This window comes from Helicoverpa zea, chromosome 19 (assembly GCF_022581195.2).
Source record: "Helicoverpa zea isolate HzStark_Cry1AcR chromosome 19, ilHelZeax1.1, whole genome shotgun sequence".
Taxonomy (NCBI): Eukaryota; Metazoa; Arthropoda; class Insecta; order Lepidoptera; family Noctuidae; genus Helicoverpa; species Helicoverpa zea.
In genome coordinates, this window is record NC_061470.1 from 4,851,339 (window position 1) to 4,872,644 (window position 21,306).

Sequence of the window (21,306 nt, forward strand, 5' to 3'; positions counted from 1 at the left end):
CTGGGAGCCAATGCCAAAATTTCGTTCATTCAGGTCAACTGTAGTGTAGTATACGCATGATTATTGATTACTTTCTTAATATGTAGGTACTTGAACATTACAAATTATTTACTTAGTGTAGTAGTACTGTAGTTAGTAAGAATAATTTTATCGTATTTGGTAACGTATATGACAGAAATATCAATAACAAAAGTTAATCCAATTAGAATCTGATGAAAGGAAACCTAATAAGACTTGGATAGTAGCTAGCTAGGTGGCAACTACAAATACACAGACACAACTGGATTGCTCAGCAAACATTTACTTTCAATCAGTTATTAGTCACAGTCACAGTTGCAGTTCCTAGAATCATTTAAACCTAGTAAACAAAAGAACCTTCAATAACAAAAATCTGAAAGCAGCTCCATTGTTTATAACAATGACTTTGAATAAAATGAAAGTTCTTATCTAAATCATTATCATTTATGTCTAAAAACTGAATCACTTTTTGGACAGCTTTTGACATTAAATTGTATTAATTTATCATCAACATTGACAGTAATTCTCAGAAATATGTATGTGGAATATAAAATTGTTATAAATCACTAAACAAAAAGAAAATATATCATTGCTTTTATTTGTGCAGTAAAACATTAATTTATTGGTTGTTCAATAGTGGTTATTTTTAGTTATTACATTAACAGAAAAATGCTTAATTTCCTTTGACATGCTACAAGCGAATTATTTCTCTTAAAGTTTAAATAAATAGATACAATAAGACCTCACATACAGGATACCAAAATGTTTGGGTTTTATTTCATGATACATATTTCATGAGTAATAAAGAAACAGTTAAAATAGAATACTACTGATTATATTACCATATCTTAATACAATGACTAATAATGTAAATCAAAACAATCTTAGCCTTCATATTATGTGAATGGAAACTATTTGAAGCCATTTCTTTTATTAGAGAAATCAATTAGAGAACTTATGCACAATAAGTACTTACTAAGTCTTATAACCAGCTTCTAATAATGATAATCTGCCTTTAAGAAGATGGATATAATATGCCTTCCTATGGCAATATAGAAAACTAAGTTTTGCTTATGCTTGGGAGTGGCTTATGTCAAAAAGTAGACATTACTTAAAAGAGATAGTATTATGAAAAAAAAAAACTGGCCATGGCTATAAAAAGCCAGATATATAAAAGGTACCAAGAAGGTATATTACAGTTTCTCACATTTTCTTTGCAGCTCACAAATGTGGGCATCAATCCAGCTTCAATATCCTTCAACACTCTCACAATGGAGTCGGACAAGTTCATCTGTGTCCGAGAGAAGGTGGGAGAGACTGCGGAGGTGGTGATCATTGACATGGCCGACCCCACCAACCCCATCCGCAGGCCGATCAGTGCTGATTCTGCCATCATGAACCCCGCCAGCAAGGTTATTGCACTGAAAGGGAAGGCCGGAGTTGAAGGTAAGACAGTTCAAGTTTATTGCTTTCAAGGCATTTTCAGTAATTTTTCCATTATTTGTAAGTAAAATGTTCTGACTTGGCTTTCAGGATGTGTAGATATTTTTGTATTAAAAAAATATGTATTTTTAAGTCCTATATGTGTATTATTGATTAATTAAATAACTTTTGAGGGTGCTACACAGAATACGAGTTTTATATCAATTACAGCCATAATGATAAATGCCATTTAGGTCAACATTCCTTTAAATGTCTGCTATCGAGATTAATCTATATTATTCCTTTATAGGAAAATTGTTTTCAGTAATTACTCACGCACGGAGAATGCGAAAATTTCGTGAGCTGTTGTGACAATGTTTTCTAGGAATTTGGGGAAAATCCCCGTATTTTTGTGGGTCCATAACAATAAAACGGAAATTTTAGAAAAACAACTTATAATTATTAACGTAACAAAGTTGTACAGCTAGTGCTTTGAACTGTAAATAACTGCATAATTAAAAGATCCGCCCCCTCTTCTGTGTCCGCTATCATGAAAAAATGTTTGACGCCTACAACACACGTCATCCGGTGCCGCTTAACCGATTCCGCGAAGGTCCGTTTATTCCTCCTGAATATTAATGGGCCGTTTTAATTTCGGAAAGGGAAGGATAAAAATAATTTCTATTACGCTTTGTATTTTTGAACTTAGTAGGGCAGCCGTTGAAAAGGTCGAGGGAAAATAGGCCACGCCCCCTCCCCCCAATATTGGTGCTTGACGAACGGAAATTAAGTGATTATCGAAAGCTTTGGGACGTGCGAGAAATCTTAGTTTTATATCAAAAGAGATCGGATTAGATTTCAGTTAAGTAATCGTCTAGTTTCATAAAATATGAATGTTTAATGTTACAATTCATCTCGGATGAATTAAGATTTATGTAATATCGTAACTTTACCGTTCAGAGCGATCGTGTAATCGTCTGAAAATTGATGCTTTTATAATGAATTGATATCTCGAATACTAGAATAGTAGAGCAATTAGGAAATCAATTGAAATTAAAACTTACGTAAAACTAAATAAGTTTTCCATGTAACAGTTTTTAATTAATGCACTCTCAATATTAAATTCTACTAAATCTATGGCCAAGATAAGATTGAGCTTCTTACTAGGCTACTGACCTTTTTATTGTCTTTGATGAATTTTGATGCATGCTGCGTACTTTCGCAAAAATACGCGTAAATATGTAGGCTTTAGCTATTAGGACGAGCTAGTACAACTAGAAAAGTTCTACTTAATAAGATACGAGTATGAATTATGCAAATATCGCACTGAATTAAAATACATACCATGCGATAATATGTCATCAAATGGGAGGACTGAAATTGATATCTGTCTAGACTAAAAACTATTAATAGTTCAATAGTGTTTCTTTATAAATTAATGCTGATTTCTTACTGCGTTGTTTGGCCAAAACAAGGGGAGCTGCGATCCCTACTTTTGGATTTATACAACGAATACCTTTGTGTTATTCGTAACTTCCCCACTTATTGTGCTCAACTCGAAAATTCAGCCAACGTACGCATTCGTACGCTGTTTTAATTAAAATGCGTCATTACTTTGTTCCGATAATTTTAGCAATTTTATAAAGAAAAAGTTTGGTTTTTAAAGCAAATAGCAACAATTATATCTATACATTATAAAACTGAAGAGTTTGTTTGTTTGTTTGTTTGAACGCGCTAATCTCAGGAACTACTGGTCCGATTTGAAAATTTCTTTCAGTATTAGATAACCCATTTAACGAGGAAGGCTATATATAGGCTACTTTTTATCCCGGTACGGGAAGTAGTTCCCACGGGATGCGGGTGAAACCGCTGGCAGAAGCTAGTCAAATTATATGTAAACCAACAATTGAGTGTAACCTATGGCCGCTCTACACAAAAAGTCGTTGTTTTTATCAGTTTTGCTGGCACAATAATAAACACAGCTTTGGATGTGTTTATCCAATAGAGATAAAAGAGGTATCTCTTTTTTTGTTTTTTAAAACCAAAATGTGAATAATTAATGTTATTTGAACAGATTGTTTCTATATTTATTTATTTATTTAATACTTCTTGCACATATAGTACAATGGCGGACATAACGCCTAAGGCGTTCTCTACCAGTCTACCTTTGGGTGGCGGAGAGAAAGTGTTGGTAGGTGCAAACAAATCCGAAAAACTAGTAAGAAACATAAACCTACATATATTAAAATACACAAATAAGTTAATAATAATATATATGTGTATATATAACTATATAAATATGTACACTACATACAATACTAATAACATATCAAGAAAGTTAATTTGAAACTGACTGTTTATGTTTCTGCCAATTTCCCAAGATAGTGGTCACGAACTTTGAGTTTGAAGGTGTGACGGCTATTTACCATCCTGATCTCCAGAGGTAACTCATTCCAGAGAAGAATAGATTTTACAAAGAAGGAAGAGTGTATGATATCAGAACGATGTGTAGGACATTGTAGAAGGCGATTTTCGAAGGAGCGTAAATTTTTGTCATGATGTGAGCCAAGATATTTGAAATGAGAAGTTAAATAAGAAGGTGCAGTAGGAGTGTGAAGAATAGAGAAAAGAGTAGTCAATGCCCTCACCTCACGACGCTGCCTAATAGGCAGCCATCTGAGCTGCGTTCGATACACTGACACATGATCGTACTTGCGAAGATTAAACACGAATCGAATGCAATTATTGAGAAGCCGGTCAAGTTTATTGAGCAGATCTGCATTCAGGTCATAGTAGCAAACATCACCATAGTCGATTATGGGGAAGATTAAGGTTCGCATAAGCATATCGCTTTCACACTGGGTGGAAGCAAATTTTTCAGGCGGCAGAGGAACCGTAGTATGTTTGTGACTTTTTGGCTGACAGCTGCGGCTTGTGCTTGCCAATTAAGACCGCACCGCGGATTTTTTGATTTTAGATAGCTCCGCCCACTACACTTCCGCGTCTATCGCGTCGCGCAAGCTATACTCTTCACTCAATGTGTAAAATTTGAATTTCGCGCCAATCGCACACGCCGAGGTCAGCGCGGGGTCAGGAGAACCGAACAGGGAAGATAGGGAGCCGCAACTTACCTAAGTTTTTTATTTTTTGATCGGATTTTTTTTTTGTTGTACTTACAAAAATTATTTGTAATGAAAACTTTTTATGAAGAGTAATATGATAATTTGGACGCGTATGGTTGTGTGTATGTATGTGTGGTGTGTCGTGTATGTGTGTTTGTATATCCAGAACGGATGAATCGATATGTATTTAGGTTTTTTTGTTTGAAATGAAATTAATCGGGAGTGTTCCTAGCTTTATTTGGTGAATATCGGCCCAAGATGGCCGCCGCCACAAAATGGCGAATAACATATTTTTTTTACAATTCCTTCAGTATGGATATCAAATGAAAGGGCTTGATTAGTATGTAGAATCATGTATAATATTATTTAAAGTCCAAGATAGCCACCGCCAGACAATGCTGAATTGCATTGTTTTTTTATAGCTCTCTCAATATGGGTATCAAATGAAAGCGTTTGACCAGTGTTAAATAATTTATACTAATGTTATAAAGAGGGAAGATTTGATTGTTTGTTTCTGTGGATTGTATAAGCTCTGAAACTGCTTAACTGATTTGATTTGCTTTCACAATTAGAGATTTACACTATCCCCAGTGAATGTAGGCCATATTTTATCCGGGCACAGGAAGAAGTTCCCCGGGAATGCGGCTAAAATCGCGTTAAACAGCTAGTAAAAATTAAGTGGTTAAGGAATAAAAGCGTCGCAGATCTTGTGTGTTATGTATGCTATAAATGTATGTAGTGAAGCTGTAAGGTATCAAAGAAGTAATGAAGCTAAGTAATTCATTTTTAAACATATTTATTAAAACTGAAATATAAATAATAATATAATGTAAAAAAAAAAAGAATTTATAGTATAACACGGTCTCCATAGATTTTTTGTTCTCAGAGTGCTTATAGTAAGTTCAACTCAGTCTTGCGCGCGGTTATGTGTGGGTAACCCTTGTACATATACAGTGACTTTGTGTGCGTGACAAGAGGTACAGTCGGGTACAAATACAGTTATTTAGGGGTTACGGCTGTTTAAGGAAAAACAGTTATTACGTAATTTAATGTTTATTTATCTGTGTAAATATCTATTGAAATTATTAAGTTAGTTTTTGATTTGTTTAATACCCAATAAAAATATTTATTTATTTATAATGATTCTGAATCGCTACTTGAAAAATCAAGTCCACACTTTTATTTATTGTCCTCGTACCCCGAGCTAGAAAATATGTAAGGAGTATTTAATTCATCTAAGATATTTCACCTCATTTATTTCTTAGATACTGTCAAGACTTCACGTCTGACTTTTTTAGACGTGTTTTCGGAATTAATTATGATCGAGTAAAATTATCAGTATCGTGTTTTCGTTCTGGCAGAATCTAGATAAAGATATCAATTTACCTATATCAAAATTTCAGATCCATTGGTAAGCGGGTAGTCCTATAATTTGGCATGGCAAACGGCTATCAAAATCACGGTGGCGTCTTAATGTGTGGAGTCCATTTGTAAGCCAAGGTTCTTGACATTGCCACTATACGGTACTATCATGCCATTGAATACTACTGGCGGCAAGCTGGAAGTATCTACCCTGCAAATAGTTCTAGAGCCACCAATAATGATGGCTTGGCATTTCCCAGGGTTGACGGCCACTCCAAACCTGTCCGCCCAATTTTTCACAACCGCCAAGTCTGTGTCTGTATATTTGACAATCGCTTTCGATTGCGACGTATCCTTTGTCACGGCATTCGTATTGCAAGTTATTTATAACCGGCTGTCTCTGAAGTAAAAAAGAAATTGAATAAGGCATATTTGAAGTATCCTTGATGACGAGGACAGCTCTTCAGAAATTAATTGTACTTTGTAATTAACGAAAGACTTGCGGGATAAAAGCAACACCTATTCACAATTGAAAAGAGCCCCAACGGGGTCCATTTTGTGCAGAGAAAAAGTATATTATGTAATTTGTACTAAGGTTATGTAAAAAAAAACTGTGCACATAAGATGCCATTAACCTTGGATATTGTGCCAAGTTTGGATCCCAAAAAATAAATTGAGCCTCTAGTACTTAAGAATTTGAGATGGCCTACTTTCGACTTGATATTCGATCCAAAATAAGTTTTATTACAATCCTGAAATTTAACCACTGAAAAAATCCCATTCCAAACGCACCTTCATGTCTGTCAAAAGCCGTTCCATATTTGAAATTTTATTAAAGTGTTCCATTCCACGCAGGTATTTAAATACTGTGCTGTTTTCATTTATTGATTGCATCACGCATAGAGACGTCCAGCCGCGTCGCTTCTGTTCTGGCAATGACTCACGTGTTTGTATGTGTATGGCTTTTATATTCTTGGCACAAAACGCCAACGGAAGTGGCAATAACAAAATATGTATGATTTAAAGTTGGAGTCGATGCACTTTTGTGGAGGTTGTATTATGGATGATGTGATCTCGGGTTTATGGGTTGCCAGTAATATAATAAAATTTCCCCGAGTTGGGTATGAAGTAATTTAGACGACTGTTATACAATTTTGACTCGAAAAGCTCATTTAAAGAGTACAAATTATGTGGAAACTTAGATGGCACATTATTTACATGTGAGGTAAAGATTTCGTATGTTAGTAGTTTACCAGACCGTGTAAGTTGGGCCAGTATGCTAAGGAAGTCATATTATCACGGTGTCATTACGTGAAGTACCTAATTTTTCAAGAGATACGCAATAATTTGCCAACAGTGTCATTAGTCTCCGTCTTTTCCAACTCATCAAAGTCACATGCTTCCCACTACGAAACATAGTTTTTTTTCCTGTCATTGTTGTAATATTATCTTAATTGCATCCTTATCTCCAATTAAAATTTCCTCAGCTGTACTTATACGTTCTTATACCTATCTTCATACACTTTCAACCCTCGTTAAACATCCCTCTTCCGCATGATCGATTTTTGCACAATTATTGTGTCAATGGCGCCAATTTCAGATCTCTCACGTACGTGAATCCATCTCGTCGCATAACATCATGTATCCTTGTAACTTATGTATTTTTCTAACAGCTACTTATTTTAAAAGAATGAATGGCTATTTTTTTTAGCAACCGAAGATAAACGTTTTCTTTCCAAATTACCCAAGAGAATAGCTTCCAAGTTTTTGCACTGAAAGGCAATAAGCTAACGGCGGGTAGAGCGTTGAGCCATTTTTTTTCTCGAGTAGTATAAAAGAGTTGAGCTCTCCCTGTCTTAGTCCTGTGTATGGAAGATTTTCAAAATGTCACGCAGAGATTCTATATACAAAGTTTGCCTTATTTCAATCTTTGCGATATTCCCTTCCAATTATTACGAGAGGTGGAAGTATTGGCGTACATAACTGGCTCCATATTGGATCCCCAAGGAATAAGGTGCAAAGTTTAAAGGTCAGGTGGGGGGAGGTTGGCACGAGACCGCGCATCACCGCTCCACTGCCTCAGCTAACATTGTTACGCTTCAGCTAAAGTCGGGGGCATCCACTTGGATCTTGCTGACTTGGTGTAGATACTAACAGTACCTGAGAATTTGCGTTTACGCGTACGAAGAAAGTCATTAAACGGTCAACGATTTTGTAGAAAATAGGTGCAAATATGTAAATTAAATGTTATGATTTTTGCATTATTTATATAAGATAATTCAATGTTTGTTAAAAATGATTTGTAGATGTACGTCTGTTATTCTTCGCGGTCTTTGCGACGGTATTTTACCTATGAAGAAAACATCGAAACGACAGTTGTTTCCTACAGCCTCAGAGGTAATCTCCGAAAAGATTCCGCAGGTATTTAGTCATAAATAATGATGACGTAAATAATATTCACAGGCTCAGCTTAGTTGAAGATGTTACTCCTAAAACCTTCTATAAATAATCCGTCAACTGAAGGGCTCACGAGTTTTCCGAAGTGATAATTGTAATTACGTCACCGACCTTGACCTACCGTTCGAAGTTCGATTGGTTTCTTAACTGTTAGGCAAACAATTGATAGACATACATCCTATAGATACGAGGTAGCATTTGAAAGTGAAAGGATTTAATAAATTATGAGACTCGCTTTTAAAATTGCAAAATTATTGTCAGTTTGTCGCGTTAATTTTTGGTTCTTTTGTATTCAGTTTTGGTGCCTTATTCTATAAACCATTTTGTGTATTTCCAGTGAAAATTGGGTGGGGAAAGTAAGTCATAATGGAGGAATATCTTGAGTAACCTATCCTTCAAGTAATTCAACTCAAGACATCAGTAAAATTCTAAAGCACTAAGCTCCTGAGTCTATAAAACTGCAGGCCAATCCTCTTGAAAACCACCCTCGATGACGTCACAGCACAGATCAGTGCATTTGCTCTAAATGCTAGACAGTTACTGGCACCAATAAACCCTTGACTTATAGTTCTGACCTCATTGCTTATGCGGCTTTCGGATTTCGTCCGTGTCATCGTCGCCTTACTGGACTCGACCTTAATTTCTTGTCTGTATACAGTGACTAGTAACTTTCTTCGATTATTATAAACGGTAGTTCCCGGCTTTGCTGCGTTTTGAGGGAATTACTTCCCGCTTCCGATTAAAAGGAGCCCATGTCTTCTATGAAGCTCTGGATTATCTGTGTACCCATTTAAATGTCAGGGAGTGTCAAGTACCCATACAATATATAATCAGTTTGGTGGATACTTACGTCCCCTGTTAGAGATATTTAGCTTCCTACCGCAGCGAAGGATTCATATACTTTCATTTAATTTCAGAACCAACCATTGTTAGTCCAAAATTAGAAATATGAATAACCTGAAAGTTTTGCTGAATACAAAGACATCGCTTCCTACACGAATATAATAAATATAGGTATATGAAACAATACAGCACGGCATATTAAATCTTCCCACGACCTTAGCCAATCAATAGAGGTTGTTAACCTTTTGACAGCTCTACACAGGTCTTTTTAGCTGCTTAAGTTCAATTTTTGGTAGAAATTACACTCGTTTATCAAAGTTAATTAGAAAATACAACGTTTATTTAGAGTGTGATTTGAACTTTGACTTTTAACGATGTTTTGAGGTTATACTAGGACGTATTTTAAACTCATTTAAGGAAACCCTAATTTAAGCATTCGTATTTATAAACATAGGACAAAAAATGTGACGAACAGGTACCTACACACACAGTGATTTAAATATTTGTTTTCGATAAATAAAAGCTCAGTTTCCGGCTTCCAGCTTTTGAAATGACGCACGCTCGTCCACATCGTTTTTTTTTTGTATTTTCGTTGAATTTCCGCTACAAAGCGTTGCAACATCTCATTGTCTTCGCATTATGTAAACGCCATACGGAACTCGCGTGCACAATTTACCAGCTCAGGCCCCGTAACACAATATTATCTGGAGCGTTTAATGTCAAACTGCAACCGTAGTGCTACAATACAGAAGATCCAACTATGAAAATGAGCTTTTAAGTCAATGAAATAAGGTCGGTATTCGATTAGGCTGGGATAACTAACAGATAGTGGAGTCGGTTTGGCAAGCAGTGGGCTAATGTATCCCAGTTTTAGTTACAAATTGATGGCAAAAATACATATATCTTCTGTAAACTCTGCATATTCATTAAACTGAACCCAACTTTAAATCTAGTTTTAGTCTAATGGAACTTTCTGAAAATCAGTCACATTATACAGTCCAGCTTAATTTATTGATGGTCCAATTTAAATGGAATTTGTCCTCGGAGACTGACTGGATTGGTCCTTCTACATTTATGTACTCTGTGATCGTCTAGCACACAGTGGAGAAAGGATCGTGAGATAATATCGAAACGCGTAACTTGGTAGTGACGCCTTTGTGACTCATAAAGTGACCGAAACGACATCTTTTTAACGATCGTATTATGTATAGCCGAGGAATATTTTATCTGAGACTGATGCATGAGTTTGCAATTCTATGCTCATAAAATTATTATTCTATCAACTTGAATTAATATAATCTTTTATGTAAATATTTTTAAGTCGTGGTGGCCTAGTGGGTAAAAGAACCAACCTCTCGATTATGTGGGTATGGGTTCGATTCCAGGTCAGGCAAGTACCAATGCAACTTTTCCAAGTTTGTATGTACTTTCTAAGTATATCTTGGACACCAAAGGCTGATAAAAAGGTGAAAGAAAACATCTTGAGGAAACCTGGACTATAGTCTGAAATCACCAACCCGCATTGAGCAAGCGTGGTGATTAATGCTCAATCCTTCTCCGTGTGAGAGGAGGCCTGTGCCCAGCAGTGGGACGATAAAAAGGCTGTAACAGTAAATATTTTTTCAAATGTTCAATTTGGTAGTAATTTATTAGGCATACAGTATTTAGCTATATGATACGTCATTTTTTATCAGATAACCAAAGATCCTTGATTTGATTACACACCTAGTCATAGACTAAGTAAACCACCATTTTATAGCTGACTGATAACTGTTTTAGTCTTGTCCCTTGAACTTATAGTGTGGATGAATCACATTCGGATTATAAGCAGTATTATGGAATGAGTGTATATTCCAGAGTATTGTCTGGATCGAATGGAGCGGTGAAACTAAGTCGATAGTGTACAAAAATACCTATTCATATTATACTGCACAATTTCTAGTACTCTAGTCTCTACTAAGGCTATTAATCTTTTATAGTTGTCAATTGGATGCTTTTTACCCCTTAAAGGACCATTATTGTAGGAATTGTGCAATATTTTATACTCAAACATCACATAAGCTAGCAGTGGCGAAGGGTGGTTTAATGAAATAGGGAAGCCGCAGCAAAAAAAAAATGGGGGGGGGGGGGTACTCAAGGATGGGGGGGAGAGGTAATGGAGGTAATTTCTCAGTCCACCTTTTAGCACTGACTGAGAGACTGATAGTTTGAACATGTTTTCTCGAGGAATTCGGCAGATTATTAATATCTATAAAACTTTATAATCTTTAGTTAGGTATAGGTATTAACTACTAGAATCTGAGAAAAGTTGGCACTAGAAACAATACCTTTTAAGTATTTAATTTACAACGGCCTGTTAGCCATTGATATTTATCGTAGGTATGTGTTTCACAAATCCGTCAGGACGTTAGAAATTTTAATATTGACGTATTATTGGTAGGTAATTCACCCGAGCGGCGTGCCCGAGTTTTATAACACGTTTTTATTCTCAAAACTTAACCTTGAAAAATAAGTTCCTTCCTAAAGTAAATAATCTATCGGAAAACCGTCTAATGCGATAAATGCTATCCTATATAGTTAAGTTTTAAAAGTAGGTAGGTACACTAAAAAGAAACCTGATGCAAACTGTCTGCGTATCAAAATAACTCATTTCAAAGTAGGTCCCTCTATTTTTTTCACTACACACACTTTACTTGTACTGAGTACCAGGCCCAGGTCACAGTGCGATTGCGGAGATTAGTAGGGAGTAATGATACTGCCAACTACTTAATCAAAATTATGTACTTGGTGAACACAAAAATTATCAATTCCCAAGTAGGGTCATTAAATCGCGGAGAATCTTAACACCGCGATTCAGGATTTGCATAAAAATGCACAACGCCATCTATGTTGATATAATGTAACTAAAACACTTTAACATAAAATATTGTACACACACGAACTATGTTATTTCTAAATGATACATACACTATTCAATTAAGTAGTACAAAGAACAAATTGTTAATGGTATTATCTAAGACAAAATAAGAAGAATGAGAGTGAATTTGTCTGATTTGTTTGTTTACATATTTGAGAGCTCTAAGCGCTGTCACTCGCGCGTAGACAGATATAGCTACTCTACTCTTGACGCGTTCTTTCTCGTTCACTCGCGAGTTTTGATTGGCTGGAACCCGCTCCGTGAGCCGGCTTACCGCTCGCCCTTATGCCGCGAACATCGCGCGGCGCGGCGTGGATGACGTCACGCAAGCGTAGTTTTGTATGGAGGAGGAAGCCGCGGCTTGTTTAGTAGGAGCAAAATGTTTCAAGTAATTTATAGACGATTTTTTTACGGTGGTAGGCGTTTTGTTATACCTACATATTTAAATTGTGTGGTTTAAATGATTATATTAATTATACCTATACCTATATTATAACTTATACCTATGCTTCTTTCTTGAAATTCGAAAGGGAAGCCGATGGGAATCGGCTTATAAGGACGCCTCGCCACTGTAAGCTAGGCATAACAAACACCTTGATATAAAATCTATAAATACTGACTAAAATAAAGGTGCACTGAAATTCCCTTAAAACTATAAACTGTCTAGGATATTCCAGAACAAACGAAAGTTAGTAATAATGTTCGCTTTTCACCACAAAGCTTGTACTAAGGTATTTCTATACAGTACAGTACGCCCACGATACGCCAACGCGTTTACACTGAATGCGGGGGCAGCTCTGACGTATGAGGTGCTCTTAGGAAATTGAATTGAGCCGAGGAATCTAGAGTACTGTACCGCTTTCTGATAGGATTAGGTGTTGTAGATGTTAAAGGGATTATTTAGAAGGCACTGGACGGTTTTGGTCGATGAAGGTGAAGAAAATTTTTAAGTGATACTGAAAATATAAGCGAATGTCATCAAACCCGGTAATGACAATAATTTTAGGATTGTACTTTAAATGAGATGTTGTAAAGAGTTACTATTTGTTTGTAATCATTGCACAAAGTTTGTTCTTGTAAAAGTAAAAAAATATATATTACGAATAGGCTGAAATGAGACTTCATGCTCATACGAAGTCACAATAGTTAAAACGAATGCTAATGTCGATAATCTTAAATAAGCTATTTATACTATTACTGCTACTAAATACAGAGTTTACATTTACGGATATCCGCAATACTTTTTGTTGTGTCTACGTAAACACACGTCTACAGTATTGACCTGAGCAACCTGAAACTATCTAATGGGTACTAATTAATGTAGGTCAGTACCAGCTAATGCTCCCATAGAGCTACTTACGCAGATTAATGCTAATAGCACGGTGCATAGGGAAATGCACACTTTGGATAATTTGCATTTACTAGGTACATATTAAGGATAGTTTTCTAAAATGTACTTGATTTTTTTAGAGACTATTGTAGTAATGCTTTAGTTCATTCGGTAAGAAGTAAAAGTACGTAGGTAAGTCCAAAGGACAATTATGGCGATAATCTTATTTAAAAAAATAATTTTCCTAAATGAATTTATTTAATTAATTAATAAGTTTATTTATCTGCCGTTCTATGTGGGATTTCAAGCCAAATGCCAATGCAATGTAACTGCATTATCTGACATACATTTTCACACGTTATTCTCTACGTTAGTCCAACATTATGCACGAGCATGACTATTTCGGTGCGTTCGGCTATGATCAATCAAATTCTGACAAGCAGTTTAGGGTGTTGTAAAGGAATTGTTATTATTATTGCTCCTATGTAGCACATAGGGACCAAATTCGAACACAGTTTTGGCTTCTCCGTAATAGGATAACGAAAGCGTTTGTAGGGTATGGGTAATATTATCCAAACTAATATTATAAATGCGAAAGTAACTCTGTCTGTCTGTCTGTCTGTCTGTCTTTCTGTCTGTCTGTCTGTCTTTTCTTCACGCCTAAACTACTGAACCGATTTGTGTGAAATTTGGTACAGACATAGTTTGAAACTTGAGAAAGGACATAGGATAGTTTTTATTACAAAAAATAAAAATAAAAAATAAAATTTATTACGGACATACAGTGCCATCTATTGGTCAAATGTCGAGCTGTTCCTATGCTCCGTAGATAGATCGATAGATGGCGTTAATCGCGCAATGGTGTCATTACACGTGTTCGGTTCATGTTATTGTTTTAATTCATCGGAAAATCCATCAGAAAAATGTAAATAAACAGTAAAAAGGTGTAAAAAAATTAATATTAATATAATAAAAGTTTTACTACAAAGAAAATGCTCTAACGGAGTATAGATAATTCTATTAGTACTACGCGCAATGGTGTCGATCGTTACACGAGTTTAGTGTATTGAAACTTAAATCCCGCGAGATCGGGAACTATGTGGGTAAAACCAAAAATCTGCCGGAAGTCACTATTCCACGCGAACGAAGTCGTGGGCAAAAGCTAGTTATTTATATAGGTATTAGATGAACCGCGTCTGTAGCTCACGTACGATGATGTTGGTATGCGTAACATTATTGAATGAATTTTTTCACTGACATTGAAATGATGACTATAAAACAACAATAGAAAAAAAACTGTAATTTATATCAGGGATAATCAATACTTCTTCTTGAAAAAATCTTGTCTGCCAGTCTGAATGAGAATATTTTTTACATCTTTTACGACTAAGCGTCAGTTGCAGAAATATCCATTAAGGCTCCGCACTTCGAAAACATCCGTTTTTTCGACGGGTAGTATGAGGCCTGGATACATTCTATAGATCAGAAAATTTAACAGTGAGTAGTCGAGGATATTGACCAGAGAATATGAAAAAAACCTATTAAAAAAATAGCCTCACACATAGAAAAAAAAAGGATTGAAATTGCCTCTCGAAAAAATTTTTCGTCAGCTAATGCTCAAAATATTCAATGATAACCTACACATGTTTTATCACTAAACGATAGAAAATTTCCTAAGCTAAAGAAAAATACCACATAATATATGGCTTTATAAAGCACATAAGGAGAAATATAAAAAAAACGTATAAAATTCAATGTCAATTTTCATTTCATGAATTTTACCTACTGCCAGACGGCGTTCCGCCGTAGAGACGAGTGGTCATGTCGCTTTGTCATCCGATGACAGTTCATCCTTCGTGTTCCCAAAAATAATATAAAAAAATATATTTGTAATAACATCCTATAAGTTCTTTTTTTATGACTGAAAGTGCATTTATTTTAATGTATTACATATAATTAGCTCCATGGAAGATGATCATGAGTGTTGTGGATGCTTTACTCTTGCAACAAAATGTTTTCAAGCGTATGATGTGAGATCACAGTTTTAGACGCCTTCCATCGGTCTTAAAAAATAGGAACATTAAGATAATGACTGTTAAACTCAGGTAAATATGTAATTCCATTCACAAAATTTATTTATTTTCCAAATATTTATTTGTATTTGATTATTAGGTTGTTTATTGCAAAACGTAGTTGTCATGGTAGCCGAATTTAAACTGTCATTGCTTGACTGCGCAAGGAGGTTTGTGTTTTTAGTAATTGATTTTGGAATCTGACTAATAAGGAAATTAAAAATCACTTATTTACGATAGCGAAAAAGAATAATTTACGTGAGAACGTCGAAAATAATTAATTATTCAGTAATGAGTAAAAATATGAAGTGAACATAGAGGTTTTATTTAGGATATCATATCAACCATTTTTGATGATAGAAAAAACGATTTATAAAATTTATATTGTGATACAAAACCACTTGTTTGAATTTCTACCAAGGTGATCATTCTTCAGTACAATAATAATTATGTGCTTATAGGGGACTACTCGTAAAAGCAAGATGGAAATTAAAAAGAAGAAAATAAACCTGATAAAAAAAGCCAAATAGAGCTTCATTGGAAGCGGTGAAACAAAGAACTGACAAAAATTTATAGCAAAATCAAAATCAGTGAAGATATGTTTTGGCCGGTATCTGTACCACCACAATCCTAAACACTACGTTTAATCATTTTTTATACATTAAGCACCAAAGCTGGGGTTGTACTGCAAGGGAAGTTTTAATATTTTTCGTGTGACTATTTGTATAATGTGAAATTCATATATATAATCGTATTTGATTTATTATAAGTTAAATCTAGCCCTCTCCTGTTTCTAATCTAGCATCTCCTCTTTGTCAAACATTTCGAGGCTTAACTTGTTCTTATTCTATACGTTATTAATTTATTTTATAATTACATATTTCACATTATAATTAACCTACCAAAAGAAGAGATAGTTTCTAAGCTCGTGTTTTTATTTTTTTATTGCTCGATTTCCCGTAGACGCCTGGGCCGATTTGAATATTTTTCAGTCAGTATCAGACTCTTACTGACTAAAACCCACCATGTTTGTTCTTGAACCCGTTCTGTACCAGGACAGCGGTGACTCTTTGTGTGTGCATATAGGTGACAAACAATAAAATAAAAATACATATTAAATGAAACTAAAATTTTCTGGGTCCACTTGGCAACAAAATGCTTCGATACTAACTGCGGGTTGATTGTTGTACAGTCCAAATACATACCTCTATATTATTATGCGTAAATAGTTGGGAAGCTACCTACAAAAGTTAGAAACGTGTCAAGCACACATGCAAGCGTTCTAGTGAGACCTTTACGTTACTGAGTCTCGCGTTCTGGCCGTTCAGTTGGTCAAAGTAAGAATTGAAGTTGACAGACATGTGGCAAATTCAATCCTCCTTAATTACAAAAGAGGGTTTTATTTAAAAGTCCTATTTTACTGTAGTGTAGGTATAATCAAACGAACTAATGTTGTGTTCCTACATCACTTAATGTTGTTGTGTTGACATTCAGAAAGTCATTCAGAAAAAGTCGTGGTGGCCTAGTGGGTAAAGGACCAACCTCTCAAGTATGAGGGCGCGGGTTCGATCCCAACTTAGGCAAGTACCAATGCAACTTTTCTAAGTTTGTATGTACTTTCTAAGTATATCTTAGACACCATTGCCTGTGTTTCGGATGGCAAGTTAAACAGTAGGTCCCGGCTGCCATTGAACATCCTTGGCAGTCGTTACGGGTAGTCAGAAGCCAGTAAGTCTGACACCAGTCTAACCAAGGGGTATTGGGTTGCCCGGGTAACTGGGTTGAGGAGGTCAGATAGGCAGTCGCTTCTTGTAAAGTACTGGTACTCAGCTGAATCCGGTTAGACTGGAAGCCGACCCCAACATAGTTGGGAAAAAGGCTCGGAGGATGGATGTCATTCAGAAAGTAACTGGTCTATGAGTATAATATGATTATTTTAAAGAGTGTAAAGAGTTTAAGAGAATTTCCTGGGTTGATGTCTTAAAATTACAATGTATTTTCGCGACCTTTTTTTATAGGATTGCTTGAACGCTGTTTTACAACCATACTTCTGTAATGGAGCTTACAAAGTCCCTATTTCTCAATATTGTGAATGTGTTGTGCAGCACACACCTGCTTTCAGTCTGTCAGTTATAAAAGGCATGGAAATGGTCTCTACACCTTGTATGCCTATATGTACAAACGAGATTTGACAGGGAAGACCATTACAACGAGAAGTCCTTAGGAGTTTGGGCGTTCCTGGGCTAACGGCGGCTAGCCATGAAATTGGTATCAAACGATAGCTCTAGTAGTAATTAGAAATAACTTTTACTATGGGCGTTATCCCGCGGGGGACATTTAGGAAAAAAGATATTCGGTTATTTTTGCATCAGAAATGTATCCATTTTTTCAGACATCCATTTTTTCGGAATTTTTGATATAAAATTAACCTAATTCTGAGCTTTTAAAAGGCTTTTAATCCCCTGTTTTGTTATTTCTAATCAATCCTGATCATCTGTTTTTTTTGGTTTTTGTTCTTGTATGAAAAATAGCTCGTCACTAAGTAGCGATTTCTTCAATGTTACAAAAAGCACTTCAAGCTATGCTTATGTGGTCCCAGCTATGTTTATACATCTTGGACAGTTGTTATGAGTAATCAGAAACCGTTTAAGGCGTACCTTTTAACTGGATTGTGTGACAATAGGTGTCAAAAAAGTTCGAAGTCCTTCGGTTTTAATACATCACGGGGATAGAACTTCATATGAGTTCATAACAGTAATTATAGGACCACACTACATCCATTAGTACCAAAATCATCGCTGGCCGCTGATAGCCCGGGCTCCAATAGAGATTTGCCCATTGTCCTTTAAGTAGTTTTTATTGAAAATCCAAAATTACCTGTAATCTATCAAAACTCTTATCTCATACCATGTCTTAAATCCGTATATCTATTTTGACCTTCGTAAGAATATTAATCAAAATTGTAAATGAGACGTCTGTTTGGGAACATAAATAAATGTGAATCATTTGATTGCGATTTCTAAAAAATCTAAAGAAAATCATTGCGGGATTATTAGTTGTTAAAAAAGTTTAGTTAACTACTGACTACCTTATTCCATCCAGTGAACACAGTCAAGCATACGAGTTATGTCAAAAATCAGTTGTCGACTGTTTTCGTATCGACGAAAATATGAGCGGCGCCCCGTAGTGGGGTCGTACCTCACCCCCTCAGGTTGTCGATTTTGACAAGACAAGGAGCCTTAAAATTAAAGCTTCATTAAATCTATTGCTATCACTTTATCTTGTTGACAAAGAAAGAGACAGCAATAAATTTAAAGAAGCTTTAAATTTAAAGGACCTTTGTGCAACTGACAGTAGTTCATGTATCATGAACTGTTCTTAAACTTGTAATAAAAGATTAAAAACTATAAAGAAACTTTAATATTGCCAGCAGCTCAAAAGACCCTGCAGATCTTCAACATCGAGATGAAATCCAAGATGAAGGCTCACACAATGACGGAAGACATCGTCTTCTGGAAGTGGATATCCTTAAACACCCTCGCGCTGGTCACCAAGATGTCGGTGTACCACTGGTCTATGGAGGGAGACTCGACTCCCGTCAAGATGTTTGATAGGCACTCCTCGTTAGCGGACTGTCAGATCATCAATTATAGGACCGACCCGAAACAACAGTGGCTGTTGCTTGTTGGTATGTTAAACTTTAATTCCTGGATAATTGTGATCCTTATAAGCGAAGTTAGATGAAGAATTGTGGGGTTTTTACAACTCTAAAGCTAATTTTGTTACATTACACGATACGCGTATTCAAAGTGTTTTTTTTTTTTTTGGGAATGGTGTGTTGATAAATTCATAAAAAAATTGAGATAAAGTTGTTTGTTTATCACTTCTCTGTTTTGGAAGGGGCCGTATATTTTTTCATTTCATTATTTTTTACACAGAATATTTTTTTGCCATAAATAGTCATGATAAAAATTCTGATACATACCTATCTTCTGAAGACCACATGTCTTATATTGCCATGAAAAAAAAGTCAACTTCCACTTTTTAACAAACCTCTTCTCCTCAGGTATCTCAGCCCAGCAGAACCGCGTGGTAGGCGCAATGCAGCTCTACTCTGTAGAGCGCAAGTGCTCTCAGCCCATCGAGGGTCACGCGGCCTCCTTCGCCACCTTCAAAGCTGAAGGCAACGCCGAACCCTCTACCCTGTTCTGTTTCGCCGTCAGAACTGCTCAGGGTGGCAAACTGCATATTATTGGTGAGTACATATACATATAGGACAGAATAGTCTTTATTTCTTAGTATATGGACGGTACCTTGAATTGCCTTATTGAAATAAAACTTTATTAGCATAGGTCCTGTTTATTCTGTTCCTACAAAGTTGTAAATTAATTATTCTGGTTATTTTCTAATGTATCGATTAGGATGCCGGATTCGATACTTGAGGTTGGCTCTAGATAATTGTAGCAGGCAACAGCTATTCTCCTGCCACAGTGAAATTTGCCTGTGTATGGACATTCAGTCTTTTTGGAGTATAGTAGACTAGTAATCGAGAGCTTTTGATAATTTCTCAGAAACGTTCTTGTGCGGGTCATCAAGATGAAGTCAATAAACACATTTCACTATAAAACCAAGATTTAATGAAACTTAATGAATAAACATAGTAGTGAATGCTCGTGACCTACTGATATCATATATGTGCATAAATTAATTAGATTTAATGAGAATACTGAAGAATTTACATTATGTATTGTTTACATAAATATTTTAATAAAAATACTCATATTTCTTGTATGAATTCTTGCTATGTCATTTAATTCACACCACCACGAAGGTAGAGGAGATCGTGGAATATCTGCGCGTTAAGACCAACTGGACCTTGAGGGTCGAGAGGTTGGAACCGCGTCATAACACGAATTTTAAGTCGTTCGTGGTGCGTGTTCCGACACAGGGTCTCGAGAAGGTCCTCAAGGAAGATTTCTGGCCGAAAGGTGTTGTGTACCGCCGGTTTCGTGGCCGGCTACGTGACACCAGTCAGCGTAACACGACGCCGACACATCGTGTGGATTAGTTTTAAGAATATTTGTTATGTATTTGTAGTATGTTTAAGTTTTTATAGATGTATAGTATTGTATATATTAATATGGATAATTGTATGTATTAGTTTATAGGTATTGTTATGAATAATATGTGTGTATTTGTATTTTTATGGGCCTACCTAGTTGCCTGAAATAAAGGAATAAATAAATAAATTAATTACTATTTGGATCTAAACATTTGCTAGTATCAAAGAACTATAAAACCTTAACCTTTAGTACTGAAAGACTAAAAACCTGTCCCACTGCCACACTGCTGGGCTATAACATAACATGTTACAACCTTTTTGTCGTCCCACTGCTGGGCTGCGGCCTCCTCTCACACGGAGAAGGATTGAGCATTAACCTTTTGAACGCCAATGTCGGCTATAGCCGACATGAGCAAGCGTGCCCTGTGCGCCAACGACGGCTATACTCGACAAAAAACAGGTCGCAAAAAAATACAAAATAAACCTATTAAATCATTACTTTTATGTATTTTTTAGTAGATATTTAATTAAGATTTTCGGGCTTGGCGTACAGGGCATAGGAATACCGATATGGCGTGGCGGTGAAAAGGTTAATCACCACGCTTGCTCAGTGCGGGTTGGTGATTTCAGACTAAATAGTCCAGGTTTCCTCAACATGTTTTCCTTCACCTTTTTATCAGCCATTGGCGTCCAAGATATAC

General features: G+C 35.9%; 1 protein-coding gene across 2 annotated transcripts in view; it reads left to right on the forward strand.

The window, feature by feature from the left end:
* Positions 1–21,306, forward strand: part of LOC124639697 (clathrin heavy chain) — a 44,106-nt gene that overhangs the window by 621 nt on the left and 22,179 nt on the right. The window contains exons 3-5 of one of the 2 annotated variants that reach the window (XM_047177146.1): positions 1,239–1,464; positions 18,974–19,231; positions 19,610–19,798. In XM_047177146.1, the coding sequence (XP_047033102.1) occupies positions 1,239–1,464; positions 18,974–19,231; positions 19,610–19,798 (673 nt within the window). The remainder of the gene's footprint in view (positions 1–1,238; positions 1,465–18,973; positions 19,232–19,609; positions 19,799–21,306) is intronic. The other variant, XM_047177147.1, reaches the window with a different exon arrangement.